General features: G+C 35.6%; 1 protein-coding gene across 1 annotated transcript in view; it reads left to right on the top strand.

Moving 5' to 3' along the window:
* LOC127618252 (inactive heparanase-2-like) overlaps positions 1–21,225 on the top strand; it is a 111,399-nt gene that overhangs the window by 46,612 nt on the left and 43,562 nt on the right. The window contains exons 4-6 of the mRNA XM_052090611.1: positions 3,953–4,126; positions 10,715–10,886; positions 15,975–16,022. Coding sequence (XP_051946571.1) covers positions 3,953–4,126; positions 10,715–10,886; positions 15,975–16,022 — 394 coding nt within the window. The remainder of the gene's footprint in view (positions 1–3,952; positions 4,127–10,714; positions 10,887–15,974; positions 16,023–21,225) is intronic.

Here is a 21,225-nt window from a genome sequence, read left to right as displayed (position 1 = left end):
ACAATTATTTATTCTATAGTATAGTTCCTAGAAGTAAATGTACATTGTTTTAAATGAGTTTTAGATATTTTAATTGAAAACATGCCAAAACAAATCATAAACGTATTTTGTTGCAGTGTATAATGGGGTGAAGACTTCCTCTCTCACCTCTATTAATACGAGAGAGTTTGTTTTTTTGTGAGTGAACAAATCTGCGTATTGCCAATTGTCTTCACGAGTCTTACAAGAAATATAGTAAATTGAGGTACTACGTGAGAGAGAGAGAGAGAGAGAGAGAGAGAGAGTTCCCTGTTGTTCTTTGTCTGTCCAGAGCTCTAGGGAGCATTTGGCTCAGGATGCTGCTCACACACTAATGACCTTATTACTGTACCTCTGCAACATGGAACTGATCAAACTTGCTCCTTTTAGAAAAACTAGCTGTTCTATCCATGAGATTACTCATCGGAGAAAAATACAAAGTACTTTTGCCCAGTTCCAACTGCATGCGAAAACTGTAGGACAAAAACTATAGCATAATAATGTTGCAGATATCTCTTGTCTAATCACTGTTTAAATTTAGATATATTCATAAATTATATATATTATATATATATATATAGTACAATACATTTTTTCTAAATTGAGTATTCAATTACTAGACATTTACTCACAAACCCTAATAATTCATCCCCAAAATGAAAATAGTACACACACACACACACACACACACACACACACACACACACACACACCGTTCCCCTTTAGTTACGGATGGACAGACAGACAGATAGATATAGATAGCAAAAAATACAATTCTCTATTTATCCACCTCTGTTATTTCAAAACTTTCTTCCATGGAACACCAAAGGAGAAGTTTAGCAGAATGTCCACAATATTTAATGTCTTATGAAGCCATACAATTGCTTTATTTGAGGAACGGACTGAAATTTAAGTCGTTATTCTTGCTTGACTGCTGTGATCAGCATTCACTTTTATTACATTTTGGACATTCTTCACAAATATCTTCACAGAAGAAAAATAAGTCATATGGGTTTAGAAAGACATGAGGATGTTGACAGAATTTCCATTTTTGAGGCCTGTTCCTTGAAATGTTTGGCGCATTCAGCATGGTTGCTTTGCAGTGCTTTGCCTGGTCCAGAGTCTGATTATGGAGGTTGTGGGTTACCTTAGACATCTGGATGTGTTTCCCCCTCTTCCCTGATGGCACAGTCCTGCTTTCCATCCACCTGTCTTTGATATACTGCATTGTTTTAATCACCCCTCAGTGCTAAAGGCTGCACAACAGACAAAACTCCCACAATACTCCGCTGGCATGACACGGTGGTCCAACCATGGTGCCAAAAAATAAAACTTAAGTCGGCGTTATAAAAATATGAAGTGCTTAAATCCTTCCAAGTGTAGTAAACAAGTCCGTCTAACGGCGTTTGTTTGATGTCTAAATGTAAGAGTGATGAAAGGTCTGTCATTGGTGTGTTCACTGCTTGTTTGAAGTAAACGTAGTCTTGACCTCATTATGGTAATATTTTAACAAGTCTGTAATTGGAATATTTCCCTGCTCTTTTAAAGTGCTGATTTAAGAGACCAGCTTTTATAGTTTGGTACCCAGGTAAGTTGTGCTTTGGATCTTTTTACGAGACTTTGTTCAACGTACGTCCCCCCATATGATTGAAATATTTTCGTAGGCTATATAATCAAGTTGTTGATGTTTTAAATTACGATGAAAGCTATAAAGATTCCTACGTAATGAAAAATGAAATTTAGCAAGGTGCACATCTGTCTTTATTTGAATTGTTATGTTGACTGGTTATCTGCCTTTTCTGTTTGTTGAGTTAAATTAGCAATTTTGATCCGCTTTTCACTTGAGGATTTATCCATCCGTAAAATGGTCATTAGAGAAACAGAAGTTCTGTTCATTGAACATAAAATGTCACATAAATACTTACAGAGTGCATGTGATTTTTGAACTGATTGAATATCAAATCTTGGTACTGCAATTTTTGCTGCATATACCACTATGTTCAGGTTGGCTTTTTTAAAGGCTTCGTATCATTTATTTATTTTTTCTCTAAAATGCATTTTTAACTATTGTATCTAAAGCTCAATAAAATGTATCTATACAAATATGACTCATAAATATGACATTTGACTTGACATTGACTTTAGACAGAAATTACTGTGAATTGCCCAGTACCCACTTCATATGAATGACCCGGAGCACAGAATGTATCATCACTGTCAAGATGGGGCTCCCCTGTGTCTCTCTTGGTTTCATCTGCTTCCTTTTAAACACAGGAAATGAAGTCAAAGGGTAGTGAAATATTTGTGTTTATTGTTGCCGCTCTTTACAGACAAAATTTCCAAACACGAGCCAATGGCTGTCTATTGAGCAAAATCAGATTTATCATGACTGTCAGGCAGATTTGAAGTTTAAAAAACTTTTCTAGACATTTCTGTTTTTCATTCCTTAAGCTGCACTGTTTGTACTTCCTGTCGAGATTGAGTTACTGTAGTCCTGCAGGAAAAGTGTAAAACACTTCCCAAATGTATTCAGTCATGAGTTTCCATATTCTAAAGTATTCATCCATGTTATATTTATTTATGATTGAGGTACTGCACTGCTGAGGTGCTAGTCAATACAATTTTATTAATTTTATTGTTTGAGACTTGTTTGTTTTTATATGCATGATTTTTGATAAATTATATAAAATCAAGTGGTTCTTCCTAGTAAAAATGTGTCCAATTGCTTAATTCATATCTAAATACAGGTCAATTGTATCTGCAGTACATAATGCATAATACCTTTGAACAGGGTTCCACTGTTATGGTATCAGGGAATCATAAATATCAGGGATTTTTAGAATTGTAATTTCCTTGCATGGAAAAGTAAATAAATAAATAAAAATCTACAGGTACTTATAATCAGCTCTAAAATCTTTAATTGGATAGAAATTGCTCTTTGTGGGTACAATCATAAATTATTTTGAAAAATCCTTAAAGGGCTAGTTCACCCAAAAATGAAAATGATCTCGTCATTTACTCACCCTCTTGCCATCCCAGATGTGTATGACATCTGCTGAACTCAAATGAATTTTTAAAAGAATATCTCAGCTCTGTAGGTCCATACAATGCAAGTGATTGTGTGTCATTAATTTGAAGCTCCAAAATCCACATAAGGGCAATATAAAATTACTCTAGATGACTCTGGTGGTTAAATCCATATCTGTGGTATGATGGGTGAAGGTGAGAAACAGAACAATATTTAAATCATTTTTCCTTCACTTTCTCCTTCTGTTTTTGGTGATTCTCCTTCTTCGTGCATATTGCCCCCTACTGGGCAGGGAGGAGAATTTATGATAAAAATGACTTAAATATTGATCTATTTCTCACACACACCTATCATATTGTGTCTGAACACATGGATTGAACCACTGGAGTCATAGGGATTACTTTTATGCTCCCTTTATGTGGATTATGGATCTTAAAAAGGTTGGCACCCATTCACTTGCATTGTATGGACCTTCAGAGCTGAGATATTCTTCCAGAAAAATGTGTTCTGCAGAAGAAAAAAGGCATACACATCTGGGATGCCAGGTGGGTGAGTAAATCATTAGATAATTGTAATTTTTTGGTGAACTATTCCTTTAACCAGTAATCATGTACTACTGAAAGAGTTATTGAAATTCATTGGTCAAAATCTTTGGGAACCCTTTTTGAAGGATTTTTGCTGTTGTACAGACAGATTAATGTTTGTTTTTGTAGACACTTGAAAAATACTACTCCGCACTAGACTACACTAAACTTGAGCGGAATTGAAATGTACATTTAAATAAAATATACAAAAGTTCAGATGTCTTCAAACAGTTTAAAGGTATTAAAAAGTGACATTTTAAAATGGTAAACATGATTGAAAGTGAAAGTATCTAAGTTACAGCTGTGTTTGGCTTTTTCCCAGCCAGGTCTTTAGACAAACTGTACAACTTTGCAGACTGCGCGGGGCTGCACCTGATCTTTGGTCTGAACGCTTTACACAGAAATCCAGACAACTCATGGAACTCATCCAGTGCCCTGAGTCTACTCAAATACAGTGCCAGCAAAAAATACAACATCTCCTGGGAGCTCGGCAATGGTGAGACCTACCTGCTGCAGATTATAAAAATCATCATTTGAGTTACTGAGTTTTACATTTTTAAATTGGATTAAAAGTTCTGGTCATTTTTGCATTACTCCACCTGCCCATTAAAACTAATCCTGTCCCAATAGGGCTTATGTCAGGAGAAATTTTATCAAAGCAGTATCCAAAAGGACACCTGGTAGCCTGGTAATCTACTCTAAACTCTCATTCATCTATTGTCCTTTACCAGACATGCTGAAAGCTGTCCCATTGATTTTGTTTTGTATCAAATTTCTCTCTATGAACATCAAAACAGCACAAACTGCGATCTTAATGTGGATTCACTTCATTAAATGAAACAGAAAATACATGATTGATTATGTTATTGATGAATATAGTCAGGCTGTTGCTGCAACAATACTGAATCTTAGTGAGACTAAAATTTAGACAAATGTAAATAAACAAGTCTCCAATGCATAGAAATCCCAGTAGTTTCTGCAAAATCTTCTATTAAGTGAATCTAATTGATGATTTTTTTTTTTTACTTGAACAGCCATTTGTATGTTTGTCTTTCTGAATGACCGAATAAAGCTGTTAAGGAAAATGTACTTAATCATCAAGAAATCACACATATGTGTTTCTGCAACAGCCAGTTACATTGCAACCTGCCAGATTCAGTAGTCGAATATTCGAATATTCGTTATGCAATAATTATTAGAATAGTAAAAATACTATTCGAATTTTGCAAAGTTGTGCTTTGCTGGCCTCATATTCAGTGAGATGCATGTTAAATCCTGAACACACAAACTAAAACTGGCAGTTATAACGTAATGCACTGGGTGGCGCTGTTGAGTGTGGACACAAGTTGATCACATTTGTTGAGCAAACAGTTCTGTCAGTACGTTCAGATGGACACCAAAAAAGGGGGTTATTGTGAGAATGTGGCTTACTGTGAGAAAGCTGGGTTCATGATTAAATGTACTGGATAAGCGGTGTACACTTTACTCTTGTATATGTGCAGCTTGTCAGAAAGCCAGGTAGCAATATAATCCCACGACACTTCTGTAAACAACAAACATGGCATCTGAGAAAGACTTTGCTAGCTGAAGTAAGTGTAATGACCGCCCCCCCTTTAATTTGTTTTGCTTTACGTCTCCACTAGAGGGCGTAAGGTACGCAAGGGGATTTTTTTTAAACACAGAAGAGAGTTCATGTGTGCTAAACAAGCTCAAACAAATCAGCTTTAAATATCATTAAAAAATATATATATTTTGTTTTAGTAACCCTTTGGAAAGCGGAGCGAGGTATGTTATGTTTTGTGTTCATTTTATGATAATATCATAGTTATTTGAATCCTGTATGTTTACTGCATCAGTCTACTTCATTAGCGGTTTCTTTTTCTTCGATCGCTTTGCGTGAGCCTAAATGCTTTCATTTTATTCTTTTTTGTTTTCATGCATCGCTTGTTTAAATATTTTTAAAAACACAAGACATGATATACTGTAGCTTGCTTTAAATATAATTTGAAGCTTGTTTTTTTAATGGTGACGCAAACTTCATGACTAAAAAAATTATTTTACAACGTCTCTTTCTCAAGAATTACCTTCATTTAAATAATACATTTAATGAGCTTAATTTTTTATGAGCTTAAATATTCTAATACCAAATTATTGATGAATGCCCATCCCTAATAAACATTACATGAATCTTATTCCAAAAAATATTAGGGAGACACGATAAAAGAAATTAAAATTTTAAAAAGTTATTTTCAATACAATGATCACCATTTTAAATCATAATGTATGAAACAATTACATTAAAATCAGTTTATGTGTAGGGTCTAAATTTCCCTTAATGCCGAAAGAGAGTTATTGTTGTGCGTAAAACATGTTCAAACAATGCAAGGAATGCAAAAAAATAAGCAGGAACACTTGGCACATCATGTCCTGCATAATAGGGGAGGTAGAGCAGGCATGGGAAAAGATGTGTGGTACAGGGACTACATCATGCTCATAAAGGAATAATTCACCCAAAAATGAAAATTCTCTCATCATTTGCTCACCCTCAAGCCATCCTGGATGTGTGTGACTTTCTTTCTTCTAGAGAACACAAATTAAGATTTTTAGAAGAATATTTCAGATCTTTTGGTCCATACAATGAAAGTGAATCAGTGCTAAAATATTGAAGCTCATAAAATCACATAAATCAGCATAAATAGTCTTATCCATGTGCCACCAGTGGTTTAATCCATGTCTTCAGAAGCGATATGATAGATGTGGTGAGAAACAGATCAATATGTAATTCTTCTTTATATTAATTCTCCTCCCTGCTCAGTGAATCTCCACTTTAAATTTCACATTGTTCTTCTTGTGTTTTTGGTGATTCAATTGCTTCATGCATATCACAACCTACTGGGCAGAGAGAAGAATTTCTAGCAAAAAATTACTTAAATATAGATCTGTTTCTCACCCACACCTGTCATACCAATTCTGCAGTCAAGGATTAAACCACTGGAGTTGTATGTATTACTTTTATGCTGCTTTTATGTGCTTTTTTGGAGCTTCAAAGTTATGGTCACCATTCACTTGCATTACAGAGCTGAAAATGTCTTCTAAAAATCTTAATTTGTGCTCTGCAGAAAGAAAGTCATACAAATCTAGGATGGCATGAGAGTGAGTAAATGATGAGAGAATTTTAATTTAACTTTAAGTAGCACATGGGGGCCACATTATCCAATGTTCCACATTGATTTAGTTCTTGTATCTTTTAAGCCCAGAAATAGTTGTGTTCTCATTATAATGCATGATGCACAATGTTCTGAAGTTTGTGACAGGTGGAATGATCTGCCTGAAGTATTGCTGTACAAACATTGATCTTTATAAAGGCTAAGCATAATTATAAATTATTTTCAAATGTATAAATTATCTCTACTTTACTGGTAATTTATTATACCAATTAACACTCTCTACATCTCGGGTCTGTATTATTAAAAACAAACAATATTTAAAAAAATATTATTATTAAGAAATACCAATGTTTAGCCTAATTCTATTACATTAATCCCTTTAAAGCTCCTCAAGTTATTCAGCCAAAAGTAGTGAGTGCTTTTCTCGTTTCCTTATTATTGTTGTTTGATTAATATATGACATAGCCTTCTAGACAGTGCTCTCTTCACGTACATGTACACTTCAAGTCTGACATTTTGATATACGCTTTTTGTTCCATTGTTTAAAGTTTATTTTAGACATAAACGACTGCGCTTACATTAATGCCTCAACAAGACGGGCATTGGCGTAAATATAAAGTGTATTTGATCATTTAGGCGAGTAACCGCATTAGCGCTCTTGGAGCACACGTGCATGTAAAGCGTACAAACATTAACCGCCTGTCAATCAAACAGTGCAGTAGACGTCAGGAAATATCAAAGTCCTGCCTCAATAAAATATTGTCAATATTTTATATTTCATATCTAAATATAGAACACTACTCAAAAGTTTGATCAAGGACTTTTCTTTTTCCGATAAACATCTAGATCATTTTAATCTCTCACAGCAGCCCAATAATCTGAGATAGTTAATTTACAGGCTACGTTATAGACACATAATTTAGTAAACAGATATATGAAATTTACCTCAATGTGTTTCTTCAAATAAACTCCCATGACACAGTCAAGCAATTGGCCTTTTTCACTGCGAAAACCCCTTTTAGGTGCGGCCATGATGTTCAGGTGTTGAACTCTGTTTGAGGCAGTCCACATCCATTACAGATGCCGCCAAATCTGCAGCTGCTATTCAAATGTGTTATGTGCAGGGCTGGACTGGTAATCCGGCATACCGGGACGGTGCAGAACAGACCACAAACAGGCGCCACGATATGCAGAAAAGGAGAGCGAAAACAAATTTAACATTAATTATGTTGCTCCATCAATAATTTTTTTTTTTTTACCTTGAAACATTTTGTGACCAGAAAAAAGCTAAATTTCCTTAAGTGGTGCCTTTAACCCATTAGTCAAAGTCAGGATAATTGGCTTTTTTAATGCACTACAGAAAAATGGTTAAGACAGAAATATAGTTCCTTCAGGAAAACACAGTGCAGACATATAACAACATTAGCAGGGTGTAAACAAATAATAAATAGGACAATCTATGAAAAGTTAGCAGTAGTGGCATGATACTATATACGGTAGGCTTGTTGATGTCAGAAGTTTACATACACTTGGTTTGAAGTCATTAAAAAACATTTTTTTAACCACTCCACAGATTTCTTATGAGCAAACTATAGTTTTGGCAAGTCATTTAGGACATCTACTTTGTGCATGACACAAGTAATTGTTCCAAAAATTTTCACTTTTAATTGACTATATCACAATTCCAGTGAGTCAGAAGTTTATATACAGCTTGGAAAATTCCAGAAAATTATGTGAAGCTTTTAGACAAATAGCCAATTAGCTTCTGATAGGAGGTGTACTGAATTGGAGGTGTACCTGTGGATGTATTTTAAGGCCTACCTTCAAACTCAGTGTCACTTTGCTTGACATCATGGGAAAATCAAAAGAAATCAGCCATGACCTAAAAAAACAAAAAACAACAAAAATGTGTGGATCTCCACAAGTCTGGTTCATCCTTGGTAGCAATTTGCAAATGGCTAAAGGTACCACATTCATTTTTACAAACAATAGTATGCAATTATAAACAGCATGGGACCTCACAGCCATCATACCACTCAGGAAGGAGACGCATTCTGTCTCATAGAGATGGACATAATTTAATGCGAAAAGTGCAAATCAATCCCAGAAGAGCAAATTAACTTGTGAAGATGGTGGAGGAAACAGGTAGACAAGCATCTACTGTATATCCACAGTAAAATAAGTCCTATATCGACATAACCTGAAAGGCTGCTCAGCAAGTAACTACTCCAAAACCAAAATAAAAAAGCCAGTCTACAGTTTGCAAGTGCACATGGGGACAAAGATCTTACATTTTGCGGAAATGTACCCTGGTCTAATGAAACAAAAATGTAAATGTTTGGCCATAATGACCATCATTATGTTTGGAGGAAAAAGGGTGAGGCTTGCAAGCCTAAGAACACCATCCAAACCGTGAAGCACGGGGGTGGCAGCATCATGTTGTGGGGGTGCTTTGCTGCAGGAGGGACAGGTGCACTTCACAAAATAGATGACATCATGACTAAGGAAAATTATGTGTATATATTGAAGCAACATCTCAATACATCAGTCAGGAAGTTAAAGCTCGGTCGCAAATGGGCCTTCCAAATGAACCTCAAAACGTTTTGTGAGAAGCTTGTGGAAGGCTACCCAAAAATATTTGATCCAAGTTAAATATGTAAAGGCAATGCTACCAAATAAGAACAAAGTGTATGTAAACTTCTGACCCACTGGAAATGTGATGAAAGAAATAAAAGCTGAAAGAAATCATTATCTCTACTATTATTCTGACATATCACATTCTTAAAATAAAGTACTGATCCTAACTGACCTAAGACAGGGAATGTTTTCTAGGATTAAATGTCAGGAATTGTGAAAAACTGAGTTTAAGTGTATTTGGCTATGGTGTATGTATACTTCTGACTTCAACTATACACAAAAAGTATAGCAGCAGTGAGCTGGGCTGTCGATTTAATGTGTTAATTTAGTGAGATTTATTGTATAAAAAAAGCTTATAACGTTTAGAGAAAAATTAAATTCAATGAATCATGCCCCCTAGCACATCCATCCCATCCATCCATCTTCAACCGCTTATCCGAAGTCGGGTCGCGGGGGCAGCTGCTCCAGCAGGGGGCCCCAAACTTCCCTATCCCGAGCCACATTAACCAACTCTGACTGGGGGACCCCGAGGCGTTCCCAGGCCAGTGTGGAGATGTTATCTCTCCACCTAGTCCTGGGTCTTCCCCGAGGCCTCCTCCCAGCTGGACGTGCCTGAAACACCTCCCTAGGGAGGAGGCCAGGGGGCATCCTTACCAGATGCCCAAACCACCTCAACTGACTCCTTTCCCCCTAGCACATATTCTCCAATAAAAGTACATATTTTCCTACCATACGAGCAATTGAAGCTTGAAGTACATCTATTTGTCCGAAACACGTGAAGATGGCAGCATGCCTCAACAAGCACAATCAGCGCAGCCACAGAATAAGAACTGCTCACTTTGGAGGAAGCACAATTTGTGGACAAAGCACAACAAAATTCAGGAAACTTGAGATGGGTTTTTCAAAGTTTTCACTACTTATGACCAGGAATAGATTACCGACTGGGCCAATGGGGCCAGTGCCCAGGGGCTTTAAGAGTGCGCGATCCAGTTTGGCAATCCCCCACTCGAAAACCCATCAACAATGAAAACGAAAACACCCCCCATTGGCAATGAAAACAGAAACACAACATCCCACCCCCCTTGTGTTTTTGTGTTCATGGCCAAAAGATGTTGAGATCTTTTGGCCATATACACAACCCCCCCCCCCAAATTCAAGGAAAGTTTTCTTATTCATTTGTCATTTGATGCTAGATCACTTTACAAGAACTAAAACGAACAAATCTCTCATTCTTAATTAAAAACCCAAGTCTCATCACTCATTTCTTAATTCTTTCACAGAGCCAAACAGTTACCACACAATAGCTTCTGGATCAGTCAACAGCTCTCGACTGGCTCAGGATTACACTCTTTTGAGGACGTTACTGCAGTCGGTGCGTTTCTACAGCCGAGCTAACCTCTACGGACCCAATGTCGGCTGTCCTCGTAAAAATGCAGTCCTGTTACTAGACGGGTGAGTAACTCTGTTGTATGGTGCAAGTTTAAATATATTAGAGCAAGGGTTGGCAACCTCTTTGACATAAAGTGCAATTTAAAGGATTAGTTCACCTTAAAATTCAATATTTAAAGCTCAATATTTTGAGTGACTCAATGAGTGTTTTAATATCCCAGTGAATAGCGAGCAGCCATAGCTTCAGTCACTCAGGATCATTGATAGGAAATCTGTGAAAAGTTAGTCTTTCCCCTTGCGATGATACCAGTGGAAATAATCCAAAAAATATTCAGTAGGTTGAGGCATCCAGGATAAGCACACACAAGCAACATTTTGAAAAAGAAACAAAAACAAATACAAATCTACAGCAAAACCAATTCAGCTTCTGTATAACATTCCTCCTCATCTGTTGTAAAGAACACTGCACTTCCTTAATTTTTGTATTTTAAGTGTCAATTCTCACCTGAATTTATTAATGCGCTTACATCACACGAGAGTCATCGTAACCTCAAACCTAGTGAACGTGTATACTATATTGCCGGAAGCGAAGATTTATAGTTAAAAAGTTTTAAATATTTAAATTTTTCTTACACGCACCTAGTTTTTCACTTCAGAGCACATTAATTAATCCACTGGAGTCTATTTTTATGATGGCTATATGTGCTTTGTGTACCTTCAAAATGTTGGTACCCATTTACTTACATTGTATGGACCTACAGAGCTGAAATATTCTTCCAAAAATGTACATTTGTATTCTGCAGAAGAAAGGAAGTCACACACATCTGGGATGGCATGAGGGTGAGTAAATGATGGGAGAATTAAAAATTTTTGGGTGAACTACTCCTTTAAAATATTGTTGTTGGAAGCCGCATTGTGCCAGGACATGTCAATCGCTTGGTTTCTATTTGTGTAGAGGGTAGCCCCGTTTCACTATGAAAACTCGTTTTACCGAAATCCTTCTCTACATAACTGTATATTTAATATATAAAATATCTTCAGATTTACTAAAATACACACTGGTTTAAGAGTATAGGCACAAATTGTAACCATTATACATGTTAACATGCTTTAGTGTGATAAAATCGCTCACCGGGTTTACTGATGTTGTCGTCAGGGCAATGAAGTTACAATATTGGATATAACATACCCTGATAAGGTTATAAAGTGAATTTATCACACTAAAATCTTGTTAACGTGTCTATAATATTTACACTTTGTGGCAGAAATTTTTAAACAATTTGTATTTGAATGTTTATGGACTTTTTTTATGGATTCTATCGATTGAGCTTAACTTGTAATGAACTTGGAACATCAAATATTTTCTGATTAGATCTGAGATTTTGTTGCAATGTGTAGCATTTTCACCATTAGTGTGGACATAAAAATTTGTTGTCTCTGGGAACTTGTCGCTTAGCATCTGAGTAGAAAACAGTGTTAAAAGAGTGTTTTCTGATTTGTGTTACATTTTCCTGGCTCTTTGCTGGGAGAGATCTCCTTCATGCACTGTTTAAGAAAGCATGGTACTGATGTCTGTCTGCCTAGAGGAGTACATGTGGCGTGTTTATGTTGCTCCATGTGGGCTGTTAGTCCAGGGGCCTGTAGCACCATTGAAATGCACTGTCAGATAAATAAAGTGTCACTCTATTAATGGCGTGACAGAGCAATGTTCCACCTGCAATACTGCCTGTTCCTCTCTCTTTCCTGGAAGAGCACAGATAGAGCAGAGGCTTCAATACAGTGGCTCTAAATTTGTCGTTGAAGTTACTAAAAATATGCAACCCTACTAGAAAAACATAAGAGGGATTCAGCTTTCAGAATGATTCACATTAGGTGTGGGAATCTTTAGGAATTGAACAGTTTTGATTTTGATTCCGGTTGTCAACTATTTCTGACCCAGACTCTCAGACCCAGGGACCCCTAATATAAAAATGCAATTTTCTTAGTAATACTGTATATCTTCTGTAGTAACATTATCAAACATTATTACATAATGCTAGAATTGCCATAGTTTCTCTGTTTATTACCTTACTTCTTTTGATATGTCCTGGATTTATTGTCTGACAGAGGCATCCAGACGGTTTCCTTAAAGGGTTCTATTAGCACCATTGAACCCTATTAATAATGGTTTTACAATCTATAGAAGTAACCAGGGCTGGACTGGGAAGAGAAATCGGCCAGGGATTTTACATGGCTACGGGCCCAACTGTTGAGTGGTTCGCTGTCCTTTTCTGCATATTGTGGCACTGTTTTGTTGTCCATTCTGCATAACGCGGCGGCTCATGGTTGCTTATCACGGCCCATTCGTCACGTTTCGCGGCCCAACCACCGGCTCGCTCGGTTCTCCCGATGGACATTCCGCCCCTGATCAGCCCAAAAGTGTGTCGGCACACCCGGAAAATGCCCGGTATGCCAGATTACCAGTCCAGCCCTGGAAGTTACCAAATCAACATAAGATGATTTGAGAGGTTTCTTTCAAACGTACGTTTTAAATAATGATATAGAACATTTATAGGATGTAAACAAAGGAATTAGAACATTACTGGCCTGGGAACACTTCCAGTATCATTACAGGATCCTTTATATAAGGCTCTGAATTAATATATACTCTCAAAGAACAAACGTTTACCTGAATTGATACTGAGTGTCTACATGAGAGAGGCGATGACATTGCATCATAATTTAGATGCTCGCAATTATTGCCTCAGCAGAGAGCTTCATTCTTTGTAATGGGAACAATCTATATTCAGTTTATCTTTCAAACTTACAATTAGTTGGCAGACATTTTGGTCACTTACTAGAGGTGGTGTGTGCATCCACAAATGGAATTTATCAGCTGATGTCGATAATTAAAAAATTCGGACTATTGACCGGTTTATTAGCCTCGCCTATATATCGGTTGACCACTAGTTATGTTAATCATGTTAAAGTCACTATGAATGAAGCGTCTCCCACTGTTGTTTTAAATGAGTTCAACAACTAGCAGGAAATGTTAAAAAGGTGTAATTTCCTTAAACTGACGAATAGTCCTTGGAATGGTCTATAGAACAAATAACCACATTTAGAAATATATGCTTTTGAATTTTTTTTAGACATTCCTATATGTGTCATTTATCAAGTAAATATTACCTTCATGGAGAAAGGAAGACTTTAAAATTTCTACATGTTAACATGATTTTAGAGTGATAAAATCAGGGATTAACCTGTGTTACACCATTTACCAGATTACAGAGTTTTCAGGCGTTAGTTGTAATATTGAATATAATTTTACACAGATAAGTTTAGCAAGCAAATTTATCACATTGATCATCATTATGATTATCATTATCAACATTATTTTGTTAACCCATAAAATATTTAAGTCTTATGGCTACACTTTGAAACAGTGTGAATTAATGTTAATGGCCCCACTTTTATTGTGTTAGGACCTTACTATAAGCACAATTTATTTAATATAAAAAGGTTGGAATTGTTTATTATTCATTTTATTACTAATTAAATATAATTTTTGTAATATTTAACATAGTGCCACAAATGCTGTTTATTCATCTTAATTTATATTGAACCCAGAACATTTCTGAAGTATTTCTATATTAACAATTCGAATAGTACTTGTGAGAAAGATCTAAAATAGAACTGAATGTAATAAAAATCAACCAGTCCCTGGTTCTGATTAAGAACCAGTTCTTGACTCTTAACTCACAAGTAAATCCTATGACTGAATGTATGGCAAAACTTTCATTTAAAATGATAAAAGTGTCTAATTAGTGGCTAAAAATGATTGATTAAATCAAACTTATGCATGTAAACATGTATATATTTATGACAGGTGCTCATTAAAGTGCTTTTAACTGTGCCAGCATTTGTGAGCTTAGTATGAAGGCCACGTTTTTCAAATTTTGACTTTGTTGTAACGTTGTGAGTTGTATTTATTTTAACTTGCCAAATTCTGTTTTTGAAAAGCATGCAAAACATTATCTGACAAAAACAGGCTACCTCTGGATTTTATTTGTGAATATTCATTTAACATTCTTTGTGCTTTTGTGGAGTTCACCAAAAGCCTTATTTTATAGAATAATGGGTTTTGTAAGCAGTTACTTATTGGTTGTAGTTCCAGCGTGACAGAGCCAGACATACATCTGTGACCATTCTGGCAAACAGCAGCTTACAGAAGTCCCACCCTTTACTTTGCTATGTACGTAAATAAGTAACATAGACTTCTATTATTAAAAAATAAATAAATAACTACACTAACCCTGATAGAAAACATTTAGCTTTTTTGTTACGTTTTTAAAAAGCAGTGTTCGCATTACTTATTATGAATTGATTTTCCAAATGTACTCAAGGATGTCACAAAATGTCCCCGAACTATATTTTAAGGTGGAAAACCCGGGCAAAAGGAGACTTACAATTTCATACAATATCTACCATTTTTTTGGCATTAGGTTCTCTGCTCTGTATGATTTGCAGTGTGTATTTTTGGTGTGCCACTCCACTTTCCACTAAAGACTTTCATGTGTTTTCCTGCAGGGTTTTGAGTAGTAATAACTTTGGCAGGCTAAAATGAAACTTGGTATTACAACCACAATTGCTCTGTCGAAGGTCTTCTTCAGAAAGTGACGCCACCCCTTGCTGCTAACCAGTCTCAGTTCAGATGGAAATGATAAATGCAGTTTTAGCTCAGCGGACAGAGAGAGACAGGGGAAAGGGGAATTGGGAGAGTTTTGGAGAAAAAAATGGGTGGTTGCATTTTTCTATGATGAACTTTCTTTGCCTTTTTCGGAGTAAGCGTTTAGACTATAAGCTCTCTTTTGACAAAATTTCACTCCTTAAAAGTAGTGCTGTTCCCTATCTGATTGTGATTACACAGGTCCCTAGTTAAACTGTCCTCTCTGTGCCAATTTACGCACAGTCTGATAGTTCAGTGTCACTTGTGAAATAAACCGGGACACCTTTTGTTAACACTGTGGTCGTGTTGTTGGCTGCACTGCTAGCTGAGAGTTGTTTACGATGATGGAGCTGTCTGAAATAGCTGCAATAAATATATATTTTTTTGCAAAGCAATGTCCTCCCCAACAACTTAACAACAGTGCATTTTTCTTTTCTTCACAGGTTCATAAAAAATGGTGGTTCTGTGGTTGATGCAGTAACGTGGCAACAGTAGGTATTTTACCTTTTTACATTATAACCTTTCATAATTCTTCAGAGAGATGATGTCGAAGTTTCCATAAACAATGGGGAATCAAGTAAATATTAGTGTGGTAACTATTTCAAAACAGAGTGTTAAAAGTCAACTTGAGATAGCATTCGAAATCCATTTTACTTCTATAATCTGGGTTACGCTTCGGTTTCATTCATTAACATTAGTTATTAGATATCTTTAACAATGAACAATACATTTCAACAGCATTTTTTTAATCTATGTTAATGTTAGTTAATACAAATCAAATTGTTCATTGTTAGTTCATGTTAGTCCTTGTGTCATTTCCAAAATCAACAGCCTTGTCAATGGATTATACACATTTTCTGTTTATATATATATATATATATATTTCTTTCAGATATTTTTAGTAAATGTTCCCAAAACATTTGAGGGAATTTAGAGTATTTATTGTGTAAATTATTACATTCGTACATTGTTTATAAGTTTTTAACCATTCAACTATTTTGTGTGTATCTCATTTGCTATAATAATTGGTATTCTATATCATACACAGTATTTGCTTTATATTGGCCATCAGCAACCTTGCTCTCTAGATATCATCATGGGCCATTGAAAATCATGTTGGTCAACCACCGATATGATTAATTTTTACATCACAAAGTCATCCAACCCTTAAACATAATCCAAGAACCATTGGAAATCAGACCTCTTGTCTGCCTATCTGTTCTGTTGTTTATCAAACTTAATGTCTGCTTTCCCCCATGTTTGCCTTAATTTCTAACACCTGTATAATGTGCTAGAAGGTAAATTTACACTCCCAGCAAACACATGCAGACCTCTAATTTGAGCCTTTCCCCCTAATCTAGTTAAGCACTGTTACTAAAAAGCATTGTAAAAGATGTCAACAGTTGCTTTAATTCTATAGTACTTTTTTATTTTTCCACAACATCAGCCAAAACATTTGTATTTTACGTCTATTCATCCTGTGTTTCTGTTTCCCATTTTAGCACAGTGCTAAATGAACTTCTGCCAGAAATGTAAGAGTGCTTCATAATTACTAGAGAGTTGATGGCTACATTTAAATTAAATACAAGCGCGCTCACTGGATACTGCGCAGTAAACACTGATTTTTTTTATTTATTTTTTTTTAAGTACATTATCCAACAATGAATATTTCTAGGAAATAAAATGACAGTTTGTTTCAATTTTGTAAATATATAGATTTAAGCAATATCACACGAGCAAGATTGCGATATGACCCTACATCAGCACTGCTGTGATTCAGCCGCAGCCCAAGTGCCACAGGTAATTACAGCAGTGCTGATGTAGGGTCATATAGCACGATTGTGAGTGTGATATTGCTTATATACAACATTTTAATGAACAAGTACATTTTAAAAAATTAGAAAAAGATGAGTATGGTCATAAAAACGCATTTGTGCTTGGAACTTACTTTTAAAACAAATTATGCGTCCAAGCCTCTGTTAGTAATTCAAAATGTTCACTTCAGAAATAGTATCACGGCTTGTGCTGTTTCTAACAACTTGGATAAACAAGGATAGATGGCTGGATGCGTGTGTGTATGTGTGTGTGTGTGTGTGTGTGTGTGTGTGTGTGTGTGTGCGTGTGTGAGAGAGAGAGAGAGAGAGAGAGAGAGAGAGATGGAGCGTGTACGATCACCTGTTGCTACACCCATTCAGAAATGCCGTCAGCTTTCTCAGTGGAAAATAGACGTCCAAGCAGGGGTATTCCTCTCTATTTCGCGGTAGCCGGTGTGTGAGAGTCATTCACTATAGAAACAGGGATGTCCTCCGGCATTTTAAACAGTATGAATCCAATGTGGAAACTCCGATAAAAGGTAAGCACTTAAGTTCTGTAATAAATCAGTCAGTTGTGTCTCAGAGCACTGTTCTATGTAAACAATGACTAACGGATTCACTTCACATCACGAACTGGCTCATATTACACACAAAAACGATATTTTGCCACCACCTGCTGGCTAATATATGTAATTTAAAAAATAAAGAAAGTAACTCCTAACAGATATGCACTGCTCTTACACCTTAGTTTAGAACTGCACGAACACAAGCGGAGTGATACACACACAGCGATGCATGGAACGTCTCTCGTCCAATCAGATTCGAGGACCGGAACTAACTGTGGCATAACTTGTGTTTGTGCCATTCTAAACTAAGGTACTACTTTTTGAATTACTAATGAAGGCTTGGACGCATCATTTGTTTTGAACCAGCAATGGCAGATTTTTATCTGTTGCGTAATAAAGTAGTTCCATGCATAAATGCGTTTTTATGACCTCACTCGGTTTTTCCTAGATGGCCCTACATCAGCACTGCTGTAATTACCTACAGCGCTCGGCTAGTGGCCGAATCTGCTGATGTAGGGCCAAATAGCACTCTTGCTCGTGTGATATTACTTATGTATATGTATATATATATATATATATATATATATATATATATATATATATATATATATATATATATAATAGGCAAACTTTTGACCATCTCATTGGTCAAAAAAGAGATGTTAAAAACATGGCTGTAATTTTCTCCAGATCATTCTTTACAGTGGAAACAGAAGGTCAAGTCATACGCATTGCAGTGTGTGATTTTGAACACTGCACATTTTAACAAATATAATAGGAATGCGTAACATTTGCAAACTGTCAATACTATATACTTCAAGTATAGTAAGAATAGTGTTATGATGCTATTTAAACATAGCCTCGGTTGTTTACAGCATATTTTGGAAAATTCACATATTGTACAGAATATACACACAGCGTAATGAAAAATTAGCATGGTAGTATGCTATTCTGAACATCTGCAATGAGTTTCATTAAGTGAGATCAGTTACCAGTTACCTGATGCAGAATTAAAGACTCTTTTAGGGGATTAGAGCAGTATAGTTATAATCTCTAAGCTGCCTCTTCTGTGAAAACAATAAAACCTATTAATTTATTACGAGGTGAGGGCTATACGTTTCTGACTTTGAGAGGATATTTCGCTGTTGTGTTTGTCCATTGGAGGGTGAAATGGGTTTGATTAGAAGTGTATTGAAGAGTTGCTTGTAAAGTATGTTTCAAGCAAAAGGGATGTGGAACCTCTGGTTTAGTTCTTGTCTGTCTTTTAGTGGGATAGTCCTGTTTTGTATTATTTTGAAGTTCATGTTTCATGTTCTTCTCATGTCTTTCTTAGGTCCTAGGTTGGGTGTTCTGTTTTATCATTAGTTATAAAGTATTTAAATGCACTCAGCTAAACTAAGTTTCAAGACACTATTAAACCAGAATCTCATCTAAAGAACCAAATAACCAAGGAGTTCTAGTATATCTGAGTGCTAACACATCCCACAATACTGCTTAAAATATCCTACAATCTTGTGCGATTTGACAGTTTGTGAAAAGAATTTTGATTGAAAAATTTAAATGAATTAACAATTTTCTGTTCAATTTATTATTACATTTCCACAGAGAATTCAGCATTTTAGGCATTGGTTATGTACTGTTTTAAAGGAATGTTCCGGTTTCAATACTATAATCTTAATCTACAGCATTTGTGGTATAATGTTGATTACCACAAAAATAAAATTTGACACGTTCCTCCTTTTCTTTAAAAAAAAAGCAAACATTCTGGGTTCCAGTGAGGCACTTTCAATGGAGGCTAATGGGGCAAATTTTTTGGATGGTTTAAACACAGAAATGTGAAGCTTATCATTTTATAAAAGCACTTGCATAACAGTTATTTTGGTTTTAGGATTTGCTGACATTACATTGCCATGGTAACAAAGTTGTAAATTTGATATAACTTTACACAGAAAAGGTTAGTATGATTTCATCATACTAAAATCATGTTAACACAAATATCCATTATGTTTTGTGCCTATATCTAGCACTCCTGAAAAAGGAGAATAATAAGAGAAGGAACACATGGATGTGGTGCTTCATCAGTGGTGCTTTACATTGGAATTAATTTTGACATTACATGTAAACATTTTACAATAGCCTATGTCGCAATAACATGATGAAAATGCATAATGCAAATATTACATAAGTTTAAACATTGATTTTATGTGAAATTCAAGCATATCTCTTTAAAGACACAAGCAATTAACACATTTTCTCTCTAGTGAAATTACATTTAAAGTATGTTCTTTAGCTAAATAAATCAATTTTGACCAGTTAAACATTCATTTGAAAACTCTTAATCCACGGGCTCTTAGTACTCAAGTTCAATAAAAGGCACATACAGCATTCAATATAACACTATGAAATTTAACTCGCAGTTCACATGCATAAAATGGTTAATATCACCGAATATGTAGTCTAAGTTTAGGCTCACATACTACACTCAGAAGACATATGAAATCCTCTTTTATTAAAATTACATATTTACCTTCACCACCTATTGCATATTGCGGCATGGTGTGCTAATCGTGGCCACTGAATACACTGAACTCATAAAACTCTCTTAATAACTCATTAACCAACATTAAAACACTCATAACCCATCAATATTATGTGAAATCATCTCAATACACATTAGGGAAATGTGTGTCTGATGTGTGTTTTGTTATTAATACCTAAAAAAGGAGAATAATGAGAGAAGGAACACATGGATGCAGTGCTTCATCAATGGTTCTTTAACTTGAAGCGCATCGCGAGAGATCTCTCAAATCATGCTTTAAGACACAACTAATTACGCACACACTTACAAAAAACACATAACCCTCTGGATAATGAATATAATAACTCTTAACCTTTACTGTTTATAATGTGAACTACCAAAGAAAACTGTTTGAACTTATTCATGTTAATTACTGTATCTCTTTTAATCTGTAAATAAAGTGTTTGTGTTATAAATCTTGTCAGTCTCCATTAATTTATGAAAAGTGTTAATAACTTTTTAATCCATCAAAATTATATATTTCCAGCATATATTATTCTAATGTCCAAAAGTGGCCCCCATTCACTTCCATAGAAAGTGCCTCACTGTAACCTCGATTTTTATTTTTGTGGTAATCAACATTATGCCACAAATGCTGTCAACACCTTAACTTGTATTGAACCCGGAACATTCCTTTAAGCTCACTGGAATTTGTTCCCGATTGGTAAACATGACAAAAAATGCTGTCTAAGTCATTGACTGACTGGGCAGCAAGACAGCTGCCTTTGATTTTGGG

Source organism: Xyrauchen texanus, chromosome 24 (assembly GCF_025860055.1).
Source record: "Xyrauchen texanus isolate HMW12.3.18 chromosome 24, RBS_HiC_50CHRs, whole genome shotgun sequence".
Taxonomy (NCBI): Eukaryota; Metazoa; Chordata; class Actinopteri; order Cypriniformes; family Catostomidae; genus Xyrauchen; species Xyrauchen texanus.
This window is presented reverse-complemented; position numbering and strand designations above follow the sequence as displayed.